Genomic DNA, 15027 nt, shown 5'->3' on the forward strand with positions numbered 1-15027 from the left:
TATCGTCATTGAGACACTTAACTAGATCCTTGTTTTCTTGCATCCATATATATGTCCCCTGTCCCTACATTTATAAACTACCCCTAGCCATGTCCTTTTTCCGGCAATTGTGCCCGATACCAAGACATGTTCTTTGCAAGTTGATATTTTTCTTTGCCAATTTGCTCCTAGATGTATCAGCATACCTACCCCTTCTAGCTCCCTTCCTCTCAGTTGTTCTGTAGCTCTCCAGCCCAGACGTAGGGATCAATAAATGGTGGATCTTCTTGATCCTTGAGATGTGTCTCGCATAGCGCGTATACACCTACTACTTTTTCATTTAACTAATGTTCTATTTCTAACCATTTCACTTTCTACCCTCGGGTCCCTCGAGTTCGAGCACCCGATGGTCTGTAAACTTGAGCACCCCCTCGGCGGCGGCACAGTCTTCCCCCTCGCGGCGGATTCAAGCTTGGGAAAGGAGTCTTCTCTAACGCGGAAGTACTCCCGTTTATTCCTCTGGCGCCCCGTCCCTTGTGGCTTGCAGCTGTTGCCTCTTGCTGCGCAATCTTGCTCCCATTGCTGCTTCTTCACTTCGCATGGAGTCCTGCACATCTCTTGACATTTTCGCTCGCCCACTACATGCCCTTTGCCACATAGCTAGCATTTCACCACGCATTGGTGGTCTCGCGGTGGCTTCTCCATTCCGCGGTCTTTGCATATTAGTCGCTCGGGTCCGAGCAGATGGCTTCCCTGAAGCCGAGTCTGTCACAGGCATTGCAAACATCGTACTTTTTATGGTATACATGACATCTTGATTAGACACACCCGGTTCAGAACAATGTACCTTCGAACATCTGTCTCTTCTCCGAAGAGAATAAGCATGCTTCTCGATTACTTCCCGAGCCTGCGAACGCCCAAAATATTCGGGTTGCCGCGCCATTCCAGTCTGTACATAATTTTTCGATGGAATATACTCTAGTGGCATGTCCTCGATCACGCCCTTGCCGAAGTCTTCCGGAGTCGCCACGTAGGCTGTCGTTGCCATCTTCTCGTCGCCGAAAATGATGGCATAAGACTCGCATAATACAGCTTTCTCTCTGCGCTCGTAGTGACTGCAAGAATCGAGAGTTGCTTCATATTTGAGGAGACCACGTCATCCTCCTCCACATGTGGGCTGACACCCGCAACCCTCTTGATTGCGTCAATCAAATAGGCGGTGCCACATTAGACTAGGTGCAGCGGGCCGCCGCATGGCAGCAAAACGATCTTTTCGGCTCCATTCGGGATCCGCGTTATCTCCTTTATCGAATTTGCAGCCATCTTTCTGCCCGCTTGCTCTTCAGCAGCGCGTTGCTACGCAAAAAGCTGCGCGCTCTTCTCGAGTGGCACGTATTTCTTTCTTGCTAGCCTACCACTCGCCGGGCACTTCAAATTCCTCTGGTCCGCCCGGCGTCCCGTCTACCAGTTACATATTTCGAGCTTTGGTCGACATCTCAAGCTGAGTGTGGTCCCCTGAAGTGGTCGCCGCGACCCCTTGTCCGTTGCGGAATGCAGGACCACTTTTGGCCTAGCTTTGCCACGGGGTGCGCTGAACACCAAAACTGCAAAGAAATCAGAAAAAAAAGTCTCACATCGGACATTTTAATATCCCTGAGCTCTTTCGATGAGATCCGTGGTAATAAGCTAAGTGGTACTGGTAGCTAACAAGAAAACAAAAATTTCCTTTTCCAAAGACAAATGTCATCTCAGGTTAGTTTATTTCTTCCATTAAAAAAAAACTGAGGCACAGTTTACAGTTTTTGAATTGATGAAGGTGGCTACATCGAGACAATAAAGTTTTACAGGACACCACAGTTCCGGTTGCAGCAGGCACAAGCAAAGAGGACTTGAACGTGTTTGAAGGCCACAAAATTCCACTTTAGCCATATCACTAGCAAAATAGAAACACGGGATCCTGGCAGGATCAGAAGACAGGCCACATAACTGTGGAAGTGTCCGGTCACCACTCAGTGCCGGTAGAAACCACCGCGGCTTAGAAATGTCATCAGTACTCTTTCTCCAAAGGTGCTGGGGGAAAAGCATCACACAGACTGTTTTTTGTGGGTTCTTTGCACATGGCGCCTCAGGTTTATACTGGTTGCAAAAGCCATGGGGCATAGGTTGCATTGGTATGGCCTCTCGCCTGTGTGGATATGAACATGCTGTTTTAGGTGACTAATCTGAATGAAGGCCTTGTTGCAATGTTTACATCGGTATGGCCTCTCTCCTGTATGGATATGAACATGCTCTTTTAGGTGACTAGTCTGAATGAAGGCCTTGCTGCAATGTTTACATCGGTATGGCCTCTCGCCTGTGTGGATACGAAGATGCTGTTTCAGATTATGCTTGGCGGCAAAGCTCTTGTTGCAATGGGTGCACTGGAATGGGCGCTCTCCGGTGTGTGTCCTCTGGTGACCTTTGAAGTGAGAATTAATATCTGTAGTGTAGCCACACTCAATGCACAAGTAACGGGATCTTCCTGCTTCTGGCGTTTGTTGAGGCAGTAAGTTGCTCCTGCTCCAATTTCTGGTTGAGCCTGCACAATAGAAGAAAGCATACCTTACGTAAAAAGGAAGGGATATGTTTCAGGGCATGGGTGACTGCTGACCCACGTCTCAAGAGGATTAACATATTGTGACGACGCTTTCACAAAGATTGAGTTATGGTGTCAGAATATCTGCTGTCAAATTGAGTAAATAAGTAACACTTGAAGAAGACTTGATACACATATAGAAAACTTCATCTAATAACGTAGCATGCATCATTCTTCAGCATGAAAAGCCACCCCCATTTCATCACACAAAAACACAGTGAAATTCTAGGTAACTAAAAGCCTACAGACATTATAAGATACTAGCATGGGTTCCGACCACTGTTAGTAATAGAAGAAATGACAAAAAGCCACAAAACCAGCACTCTCTTTCACACCTTCATCTTGCCCACCAGTTTCACCTCATAAAAAAAGTCAGAACAGGATCAAGCACATCTCGAAAGAAATAGCTTTAAGGTGCAAAGTACCCATTCCAAATTAGCAGCCAATCTATGGGCTCTCAAGAAATCTAATTTATGATTCCTACGTTTGAGCCATCCATACATAAAACCATAGTCTCACATCATAGAAAGCTGCAACCACACACACAAAAAAACAATTCCCCTCACAACATGGCCTCAAGAATTAATTTTCATCTACAGTGAAGCCATGCATGGACAACTGTGCGATACACAATCTACCCAACCAATCTCAAGGAATAACAACAATATACGTCCCTCGTTAAAACACTCAGTGGTGGGGCCCAGTAAAAGCTGACTGGGAGCTCTCTGACTACACAACACAGGTTTAATCCCAGAAGCATGTACAAACATTTTTGATCGGAAACAATAATGTGTGCTAACGATTATAATTATTACATGCCATACCACATCAAGAAGCCTGCTTCGAGCTTACTCAAAAACAGCAACCCACAGTTCAAGAAGCCACTAGGAAAGAATGTTGGATACACCTTCTAGTCAACAATCCTTGTTACTCCTTAAATTGTGCATATGCACAATTTCAGAAGACATCAAACAAACACAAATACATCAAGGAAGGGATGGACACTCAAAACAAACACGTAACACAGTATTTGTAAATACAAAGTTCAGGGGATCTCCATCCCGCAGTTCGATTATTTTAGAATTGTCAATTAAAGTTTGTGATAATCAGTGTTGCCTGTAGCACCCATTACTAATTAGGTGGGCCTGATCTTTTAACAGGATTTTCAAGCAACTACAACTAATGTCATGGCAATGTCCACAGCTTCACTTCAGCAGTGCACCAAGGTGCACCTTCAATGTCACAAGGGAGATGAAGCATGAAAAGGCCACAAATTAATTGCCCATGAGAACAGAAAAGTGAAAATGTGCAAAGCAAATGTGTGTAAATATAGGAAAGTAGTAAAACATCCAAAACACACAATGTAGTAGGCATAGGATTCTTGCAATTGTCCTTGAACGTGAAGAGCATGCATGATCACAAACGCCACGACACTCCTGAGCAGACTGCACTGCGCCAAGAACAGAAGCCAAGGATCATATCTTGCCACAGAGTTATAACACGGATAGCTAAAGTGGAGACTTGGACTTCATCAACATTGTGAGATGGGCTTTCAACCTAAAAAATAAAGAAAAACAGAAGATAAATGTCCAGCCAGAAATTCCCGTCTGAACTTATACATTTTTTTCCAAGCATTTTTCTACACAAACTCATAATGAAAATTGGTGAAGGTGATCAGTGAAATTGCAAAATACCACAGCAAAGAAGGTGGGATAACTAAAATGTCAGCTGAAGAGATTAGACACCAGTGATTGACTTGGACACCAAGAAAAATAGCTCAGAGCAGAGCTTGTTCAAGTGTTCAGATACCTGTGCCATGCCTACAAGATTCCAGAGGCTTGTCCATTCTGGCTTAACAATTGCCTTGCTGATCCCCACACACAAGATGGACACATTGAAGTAAATGTCAACCCTCTTTTGAAGAGAAGAAAAGGAATGCACACAGTCAATAAAAAAAGGGTTAGTCTTATCTGCCACACCCAAACACAGAACATGCAGAAGAAAAAAAAAGCATTTGCTCTGCATCACATGTGCTCACTACTAGCAAGACGTGAAGTGAACATTGGGAAGAAGTGAAAAACATACTTAAGCATGGCATCAGAAGAAGGCTGCAAAAGGATTACTGCAATAGTACCGCATGAAGTGTGCCAATGCACAGAGAAGTGGCTTTCATGTTGCATTCTTAAGAGATCCGCTCTACCCACTGTATTTTTCTTGAAAATTAGGCAAATCATTGAATTTCACTCAAAAACTAGTGTGCCATGAAATGACAGGGCAAGAAATTCTACAATGACTTTAATGTAGAAATGTGTCATCAATACCTCATCCCAAGAACAAGCATCAAGCACAATCAGGATCATTCAACTAAGTTTCCTGTGGACAACAACGCATCAACAGAGCAGGCAATTATATGAACCAGCAAGGATCAACGTTATAATTTCGATTGCAATGCCTAACCGTAAAAGCAACGCATTATATTGGAACTGGCATCTCTAACCTTCGAATACTGTGCAATCCACTTATAGCAATAGTGACAAAAACGAAAAATATCACTATAAGCGATTATCATTATATCTGGACCAGAGCCAGAGAACATGTAGAAAAGGAACATTCTTAACAAAACACAATTTTCTTCGGCAAAAAACAAATATGTCAAATGTCAATACAGACAGTTTCCTTCAACCTACAGTTCTTGAGCATTAAGCTCACAATGTCGCGGACTAGAATACGAAAAAGTGGGAGTGGCGTGGCACGGAGCGTTTTGTGCTAGGCCCACCCCCATGAAATCATGTCATCACCATTTGTTATGTAGCCGTCTTCATCGGCTTGCCATCACGTAATATTTGGTGTGAGATGCGGGGTAATCATCACCCTACCAGTCCTGGAGCTTCAGCATACTGAGTCTGCCATGGCTGTCAGCCTGGTGCTGCTGGTCCACACCACCATGCTGCAACCCAGCCCGCCTGACCAGAGCCAACCTAGCCATTCGCCCAAGCCCCTTCCCCTGACCAAACCACAAAACATGACAAACTGATCGTACTAGCCAGACCCCAAGCGACCCAACTGATCCAAGACATGTGAACGCAGAGCCTTCCTGAAAATACCATTTGGTGCAGCAATGGACCTCAGCCGGTGGCTCAAGCTGGCCTGTGTCCCGGGAGCTCTGTGGACCAGCACTTGTGCGATCATCTGGTGATCTCTTTCATTGTGACTGCTTTTTATCTGCTGTGTTTACCCCTCTTAAAACATCCTGCATTTCGTCTTCACTGCCATTCTTCTAGTTTGCTCGATCGGGACGATCGCTGGGTGAACACGGGCTGTACCAGACTAGAACGTGACAACGTGAGCAGTGGCGCAGCACACAGCGCTCGCGCTAGCCCCGCCGCCATTAAATCATGCCATCACCATCTGTCATGTAGTCCTGCCTTCATCAGCTTGCCGTCGGGTAACAATGTTGACTACACTGACACCTCTCACTTTTCCTTACCAGATGCAATACATTAAATATGGTCATTGTAAAACTTTCTTCCAGGGTACACATAACAATAGAGCTGGACAAAGACAGCATAGCCAAAGTGGCACATCCAAACACTTGCCCACTCTTGAAAAGAAAGTTGATGAGATTCTCAATGAAGGAGAGCTGGAGACACAGCCATCAGCTACGAATGCACCACTTGTGGTTGCACGGAAAGGAGGCGGTTTTAACAGGCTATGAGTGCATATGTCGCCTGGCGAATGTACCGCTTTGAGACTCAGACCCAATGCCAAGAGTGAACATCTTTCAACAGCATTTGCTCGTAAGTTCTACAAGTCTGGCATTCCTAAGTGGTACTGGTAGCTAACAAGAAAACAGAATTTTCTCTTCCAAACACAAATGCCTTCACCGGTTAATTTGCTTTACGGTCTGTCAAATTCGCTCAACCTAACGAACATGGATTACTAAAAAACGTTTCCTGTTCAACTGTTCAACTCAGGTAGGTCTAAATGGTAATGATATTAGTTCAAGTATGGATATTAATATGCCTGCAGATGCACTTCTATTATACATCTAAATAAAATTCTATAAAGCAGCCCACAAAAGTCCCTTACACAAACTGTCATGCTTGAACTTAAACACCTTTGTATTCAATTGGGTAAAAAAATTTTTGACTAGCCGCCAGCAATTCGTATTCGGTAACAACTGCAAGTCTTCAATGTCGCCTGTAACTTCTGGTGTGCCACAAGGCACTTTTCTAGGCCCTCTACTATTTTTGATCTACATTAACAATCTTCTGCATAATCTCGCATCGAATGTTTGGTTGTTTGCTGACGACAGCGGCATCTACCGGAGCATTACTAACAGTAGTGACTCATTCCTTCTGCAAAATAACTTAGCACTCTTTGAAAATTGGTGTTAAAACAGGTTAATATCTTTAAATGCTAATACGACAACTCTTGTCACATTTCATCGTTGTCATTCCTATCATCCATCAAATTACAGCATATGCAGTGGTGAAATAGCACATGCACAATCATACATATACCTAGGAATCAGCTCTACACACCACCTGACTTGGTCTTTCCCCATTATGAATATAACAAATGATGCTAACAGTGTTCTTGGCGACCTAGAATGCAACACAGTTTACTTCGCCCACAGTAAAACTGACCGTCTATTTAACTTTGGTCAGGCCGAAACTTGAATATGCATTTGGCAATTCAGACCCCCATCAAGTCAACCTTACCAAGGCCCAGGAATCCATCCAGAATCACGCAGTGTGTCTCATATATTCAGATTATTCTTACCACACCAGCATTACATCACTCAAATCTCAAGCTAGCCTCCACTGCCTTGAATCGCACTGAAATATAACTAAACTGCCTTCATCATAAATTCTACCATTCACCCCTGAGCACTTCTGTCATCACCTAAGCTCACCATCACTCATGTCGAATTAACCACATGAAAGAGTGCGTTCTCGCGCGTCCACCTACGCCCATCTTAACTCGTTCTTCAGCTCGACTGCCAGAAAATGGAACTAGCCCATGGAAACTGTTCTACATAACATACCTGACCGCTTCAAGGCATCAATCAAAAAGCTATAATTACTTATACATATCTGAGCCCACCTCTCATGTAATGCCACGTTCTGGGCCTTTCAAGTACAATTAAATAAATGTGTTTTTTAGGAAAAAAAAAGCTAAGGTATAGTTAACAAAATTTGTGAACTGGTGAAGGTGGTTACATGGAGAGAACAAAGTTGAACAGTGCTCCACCAATCTGGTTGCAGAAGACACATGCAAAGAATACTTTATCATGTTCAATGGGTACAACATGCCACTTTGACAATAACACTAGCAAAACAGAAACATGTATTTCAAGCAGTCTACTAGGAGTGTCAGAAGAGAGGTGACATAACTGCTAAAGTGTCCTGTCACCACTGAATGGTGGTAGAAAACATAGTGGCATGACAGTACTGTTTCTTCAAAGGTGCTGGAGCACAAGCATCACACAGATGGTTTTTTGTGGGAGTGGGTTCGCATATGACGCCTCAGCTGTGCACTCCTAGCAAAACCCATGGGACATAAGTTGCATCGGCATGGCCTCTCGCCTGTGTGGATATGAAGATGTCGTATCAGGTGGCTGTTCACAGTGAAGTCCTTGCTGCAATGTGTGCATCGGAAGGGGCGCTCTCCGGTGTGTGTCCTCTGGTGATCTTTGAAGTGAGTACTAAAATTTGTGGTGTAGCCACACTCAATACACAGGAACCGCCTCCTTCTTGCTTCTGGCATTTGTTGCGGCAGTAAGTTGCTCCTGCTGCAAGTTCTTGTTGAGCCTGGGCAATAGAAAAAAAGCAAGTCTTTTGTAAAATCGAAGGTATATGTTTCAGGGCATGGATGACTGCTGGCCCATCTCCCAAAAGGATTAAAATAAGGTGAGGACACTTTCACTAAGACCTATTTATCCCGATAAAATATGCACTGTAATATTAAGAAAGCAAGACTTGAAGAAAACTTGATCCTGACATACAAAATTTAACCTAGTAAGGTAGATTGCATTTGTCAGCATGAAATGCCTTCACGAGCCCATCACAAAAAAGTAAAGCACAGAAACTCTTAGCGACTAAAATTCTTCAGCTTCTATGACACTAACATGGGTTCTGACCACTTTTATTAATAAAAGAAATTGCAAAAAGTAGCAAAACCAGAACTCTCAGTCACACCTTTATCGTGCCACCAGTTTCATCTCATAAAAAAAGTCCGAATGCCATCAAGCGCGTCTGAGAAAAGTTTTGAGGTGCAAAGTTCCCATTGCAAATTAGCAGCCAACCTATGACCTGCAAAGAAATATAATTTATGATGCAATGTTTCAGTTACTTATACATAAAACCATTGTTTCACATGATGGAGAGCTGCAACAACACACGCAAAAAAAAATTCCCATTAAAACAAGATCTCAAAAAGTAATTTTCAGCCACAGTGCCCGAAAGCAAACAAAAAGTTTGATTGCGAACACGAAGTTGTGGTAACGATTTTAACTATTACATGCCATACCACATCTAGAAGCCTGCTTCGAGCTTATTTAAAAACAGCACAGCACATGGAAGCACATAGCTGAAATCTAGAAGCTGAGAAAAATAGGATAAGAACTGCTTCCCACAGTTCAAGAAGCCATTGGGAAAGAATGTTGGTTACACCATCTAGTCAACATTTCGTGTTACTCCTTAAATTGTGCATATGCACAATTTCAGAAGACATGTAGCCAACACAAATACATCAAGGAATGGATGGAAACTCAGAACAAACACATAACATAGTACTTGTAAATACAAAGTTCAGGGGATCTCCATCCCACAATTCGATTATTTTAGAATTGTCAATTAAAGTTTGTGATGATCAGTGTTGCCTGTAGCACCCATTACTAATTAGGTGGGCCTGATCTTTTAACAGGATTTTCAAGCAACTACAACTAATGTCATGGCAATGTCCACAGCTTCACTTCAGCAGTGCACCAAGGTGCACCTTCAATGTCACAAGGGAGATGAAGCATGAAAAGGCCACAAATTAATTGCCCATGAGAACAGAAAAGTGAAAATGTGCAAAGCCAATGTGTGTAAATATAGGAAAGTAGTAAAACATCCAAAACACACAATGTAGTAGGCATAGGATTCTTGCAATTGTCCTTGAGCGTGAAGAGCATGCATGATCACAAACGCCACGACACTCCTGAGCAGACTGCACTGCGCCAAGAACAGAAGCCAAGGATCATATCTTGCCACAGAGTTATAACACGGATAGCTAAAGTGGAGACTTGGACTTCATCAACATTGTGAGATGGGCTTTCAACCTAAAAAATAAAGAAAAACAGAAGATAAATGTCCAGCCAGAAATTCCCGTCTGAACTTATACATTTTTTTCCAAGCATTTTTCTACACAAACTCATAATGAAAATTGGTGAAGGTGATCAGTGAAATTGCAAAATACAACACCAAAGAAGGCAGAATAACAATGCCAGCTGAAGAGTTTAACTACAAGCAATGGGCTCGGACACCAACAAAAAAAGCTTTGAGCAGAGCTTGTTCAAGGGTTAAGATACCTGTGACATACCTACAAGCTTCTAGAGACTTGTCCATCCTGGCTAAACAATTACTTTGCTGATCCCCACACACAACATGGACACATTGAAGTAAATGTCCACACTATTTTGAAGAGAAGAAAAGGAATCCACACAGTCAATAAAAAAAAGGATGTCTTATCTGCCACACCCGAACACGGAACATCCAGAAGGGAAAAAACATTTCCTCTGCATCACATGTGCTCGCTACTAGCAAGACATGAATTGAACATTGGCAAGAAGTGAAAAACATACATAAACATGCCGTCAAAAGAAGGCTGCGAAAGGATGACTGCAATAATTTCGCATTATGTCTGCCAATGCACAGAGAAGTGGCTTTCATGTTGCATTTTTAAGAGAGTCGCTCAACCCACTCTATTTTTCTTCAAAAATGAAAATCATTAAATGTCACTCAAAAACCAGTGTGTCATGAAATAACAGGGCAAGAAATCCTACAATGACTTTAATGTAGAAATGCGTCATCAATACCTCCAGCCAAGAACAATCATCAAGCACAATCAGGATAATTCAACTAAGTTTCCTGTGTACAACAAAGCATCAAACAGAGCAGGCAATTAATGTGGACCAGCAAGGATAAACTTTATAATTTCCATTGCAATGAATAACCGTAAAGACAACGCATTATATTGGAACAGGCATCTCTAATCTTCGAATACAATGCAATCCACTTATAACAATATTGAGGAAAATGGAAAATCGTTATCACTATAAGTGATTATCATTATATCTAGATCAGAACCAGAGAACATGTAAAAAAGTACACTGAACAAAAACGCAATTTTCTTCGGCAGGAAACAGATATGTCAAACGTCAGTACAGTCAGTTTCTTTCAACCTACTGTTCTTGAGCATAAAACTAACATAACGTTGCAGACTAGAATACGACAATGTGGGAGTGGCGCGGCACGGAGCATTTGTGCTAGGCCCACCGCCATTAAATCATGCCATCACCATTTGTCATGTAACCCTGTCTTCATCAGCTTGCCATCACATAATATTTGGTGTGAGATGCGGGGTAATCGTCGCCATGCTGGCCCTGGAGCTTCAGCAGACTGAGTCTGCCATGGCTGTCAGCTTTGTAGTGCTAGGCCACACCACCATGCTGCAACCCAGCCCACCTGACCAGAGCCAAACTAGCCGTTCGCCCAAGCCCCTTCCCCTGCCCAAACCACAAGGCATGACAAACGGATCGTACTGGCCAGACCCTAAGCAACCCAACCGATCCAAGACACGTGAACACACAGCCCTCCTGGAAATACCGTTTGGTGCAGCAATAGACCTCAGCCCTTGCCTCAAGCTGACCTGTGTTCCGATAGCTCTGTGGACCAGCCCTTGTGCGATCATGTGGTGATCTCTCCCGTTGTGACTGCTTTTTATCTCTGGTGCTTGTCCCTCTTCTCACACCCACCATCCCATGCTGCGTTTCGTCTTCACTGCCATTCTTCTAGTTGCTTGATCGGGACGATCACTGGGTGGCCACGGGCTGTATCACGGACTAGAATTTGACAAAGTGAGCAGTGGCGCAGCACGGAGCGTTCACGCTAGGCTCGCCGGCATTAAATCATGCCATCACCACCTGTCATGCAGTCGTTTTCATCAGCTTGCTGTGAGGTAACAATGTTGTTCACACTGACATCTCTTACTTTTTTTTGCCTGATACTATACATTAAACGTTATCATTGTAAAGCTTTCTTCCGGGGTACACATAATAATAGGGCCAGACAGACCTCATAGCCAAACTGGTACATGCAAACAGCTACCTACTCTTGAGAAGAAAGCTGCTGAGATTTTCAATTAAGGAGTGCTGGAGAGACAGCCATGAGCTTCCAATGCACCACTTGTGGTTGCAAAGAAAGCAGGTGGCTTTAACAGGCTATGAGTGCATATGTCGCCTCAAGAACGCACCCATTTCAGACTCAGACCCAATGCCAAGAGTGAACATCTATCTTTTAGCAGCTATTGCTCGTAAGCTGTCCAATTTCGGCATGGCTACATGGCACTGGCATCTAACAAGAAAACAGAATTTTCTCGTCCGAACAAAACGTCATCTTCAGTTATGCATTCCATTCCAAAAACAAAAAAAGCTGACCAACAGTTTACAAAATTTTTCAACCGATGAAGGTGGTTACATGGAGACAAAGTTGAAATTCCACCACCAATCTCATTGCATTGGACACATGCAAAGAGAACTTGAACATTTTCAAAGGGCACAAGATGCCACTTTGACAATAACACTACCAAAACAGAAACATGGATTTCAAACCATCTACTCACAGGATCAGAAAAGATGTAACATAACTATAAACGTGTCCTGTCACGACCCAATGCTGGTAGAATACACTGCAGCTTAGAAGTACTGTCAGTATTGTTTTCTGCAAAGATGCTGGAGCAAAAGCGTCACTCAGACAGTTTTTGCAGGTGTGGTTTAGCACATCACGATCCAGCTCCGAACTCATGGGAAATCGGTTGCATCGGTATGGCCTCTCGCCTGTATGGATACGAAGATGCCGTTTCAGATGGCAACTCAGAGTGAAGCTCTTGCTGCAATTAGTGCATAGGTATGGCCTCTCGACTGTGTGGATGCGAACATGCTCCACTAGGCTGTACCTGCGAGCGAAGCTCTTGTTGCATTGGGTGCACCGGAAGAACGCTCTCCGGTGTGTGTCCTCTGGTGGTCTTTCAAGTGAGTGCTAACATCTGTGGTGTAGCCACGCTCAGTGCACAGGAAATGGGATCTTCCTGCTACTGGCCTTTGTTCAAGTGGTAAGTGGCTCCTGCTCCATGTTCTGAATGAGCCTGGGCAATAAAGAAAGCATACCTTTGGTAAAATGGAAGGGATATCTTTCAGGGCATGGATGACTGCTGGCCCATCTCCCAAGAGGATTAACATAAGGTGAGGGCTCTTTCACTAAGATTTAATTATGCTGACACAAACTGCGCTGTCAAATTGAGTAAGCAAGACTTGAAGAAAACATGATCCTCAGAAAATTTCAACTAGCAAGATAGCATGCATTTGTTAGCATGAAAAGCTGCCACCAGCCCATCACAAAAAAAATGCTGGACCTGTAGGTAACTATAAGCCTACAGATATTCTAAGTTATTTTAATTAATTTTTTAGTCATAATGCTAGAAAGCAGGCGATGAAGCCACGGAAGGAGCATTGTGGCATACACAACCTTCCCCAGCCAGACTCACGGAATAACAACAATATACACTTCACTCTATAGAGCAGTCAGAGGTGGGGCCCCAAGAAGAGATGACTGGGAGCTCTCGGATTGCACATAACAGGCTTAAAGTCAGAAGTATGCACAAACAAAAATTTTGGTTGCAAACACTAATGCGGTGCTAATGATTATAATTATTACATGCCATACTACATCTAGGAGCTTGCTTTCGAGCTTACTCAAAAAGAGCACAGCACATGAAAGCATATGGGTGAAATCTAGAAGCTGAGAAAGAAGAAGGAACAAGAACTGTTACAGTTCAAGAAGCCATTACGAACAAACGTTTGTTACACCTTCTAATGAATCTTGCTACTCCTTAAATAGTGCATGTGCACAATTGAAGAAGACATCAAGCAAATGCAAATACATCAAAGAAGCGATGGAAACTCAAAACAAACACGTGACACAGTATTGGTAAAGCTCATTCAATTTTAATCCTGCAGTTCGATTGTAAGAATCATCAATTAAGATTTGTACTGATCAGTGTCACCTACAACACCTATTACAAATTAGTCAGGCCTGATCTTTAAACAGGATTTTTAAGCGACTAAAACTAATTTCATGTAAATGTCCCCAGCTTCACCTCAGCAGTACATCAAGGTGCACCTTCGAGGCATGAAAAGGCCAGAAGTGCCCATGAGAACAGAAAGACAAAATGCGCAAAGCAAATCTGTGTAAATATAGGAAAGCAGTAAAACATCTAATATACATAAGGGATAATCTAAAATCATAATGAAGCAGGCCTAGGATTCCTGCAATAGTCCTTGAACGTGAAGAGCATGTGATCACAAATGCTGGAACACTCCTGAACACAGTCCTCTGCACTAAGAACAGAAAGCATATGTAACATGTCTTGGCGGAGAGTTAAAACATGGACAGCTAAAGAGGAGACTTGGACTTGATAAAAAAAGTGAGAAAACGGGCTTTCAACATGAAAAACGAAGAAAAAGATAAAATAAATTTCGATCCAGCATTTCCCTTCTCAACTAATTCCTTTTTTTTTCAAGCATTTTAGTACACAAAAACATGAGAACTTTACAAGGCAAAGGTTCTCAGTGAAATTGCAAAATGCTACAACAAAGAAGGGGTGATAACTGCAATGACAGCAGAAAAGAAAAATGTCTTTTGGCAGCACTTGTTGAAGGGTTCAGATACCTGTGCCATGCCTACAAGCTTCTACGAGGGAGTACTTGTCCAGTCTAGCTAAACAATTATTTAGCTAATCCCCACTCACAAGATGGACTCATAAAAGTAATAAGTCTACCCTCTTTTGAACAGAACAAAAGGAATGCACACGGTCAGATACAAAAGAAAAAAGCTTACCTGCCGCCCCAAAACACAGAACATGCAGAAGAAAAAAAAAATTCGCTCTACATCCGTCACATGTGCTAGCCACTGACAAGAAGTGGCTTGGACATTGGGCACAGGTGACAAACATGAGAGTGGCACCAGAAGACGGCAGGAGTGTTGTAGAAAAGCCAGAACAAGAGGATTACTGCAACAGTTTGGCATTAAGTGTGCCAATGTACAGACAATTAAGTGGCTTTCATGTTGCATCCTACAGACAGTCGCTCA

At 43.0% G+C, this 15027-nt stretch overlaps 1 protein-coding gene across 1 annotated transcript; it reads right to left on the reverse strand.

The window, feature by feature from the left end:
* Positions 1-1773: 1773 nt before the first annotated feature.
* LOC144108309 (uncharacterized) lies at positions 1774-13984 on the reverse strand. Its single transcript, XM_077641573.1, has 3 exons — positions 12836-13984; positions 8108-8430; positions 1774-2603 (listed from the first exon to the last, which is right to left on the reverse strand). Exons 1-3 carry the CDS (start codon positions 13116-13118, stop codon positions 2064-2066), a joined length of 1146 nt encoding a protein of 381 aa, XP_077497699.1. The 5' UTR covers positions 13119-13984; the 3' UTR covers positions 1774-2063.
* Between the last annotated feature and the right edge of the window lie 1043 nt (positions 13985-15027).

The sequence above is a fragment of the Amblyomma americanum genome, chromosome 10 (genome assembly GCF_052857255.1).
Source record: "Amblyomma americanum isolate KBUSLIRL-KWMA chromosome 10, ASM5285725v1, whole genome shotgun sequence".
NCBI classification, from domain to species: Eukaryota; Metazoa; Arthropoda; class Arachnida; order Ixodida; family Ixodidae; genus Amblyomma; species Amblyomma americanum.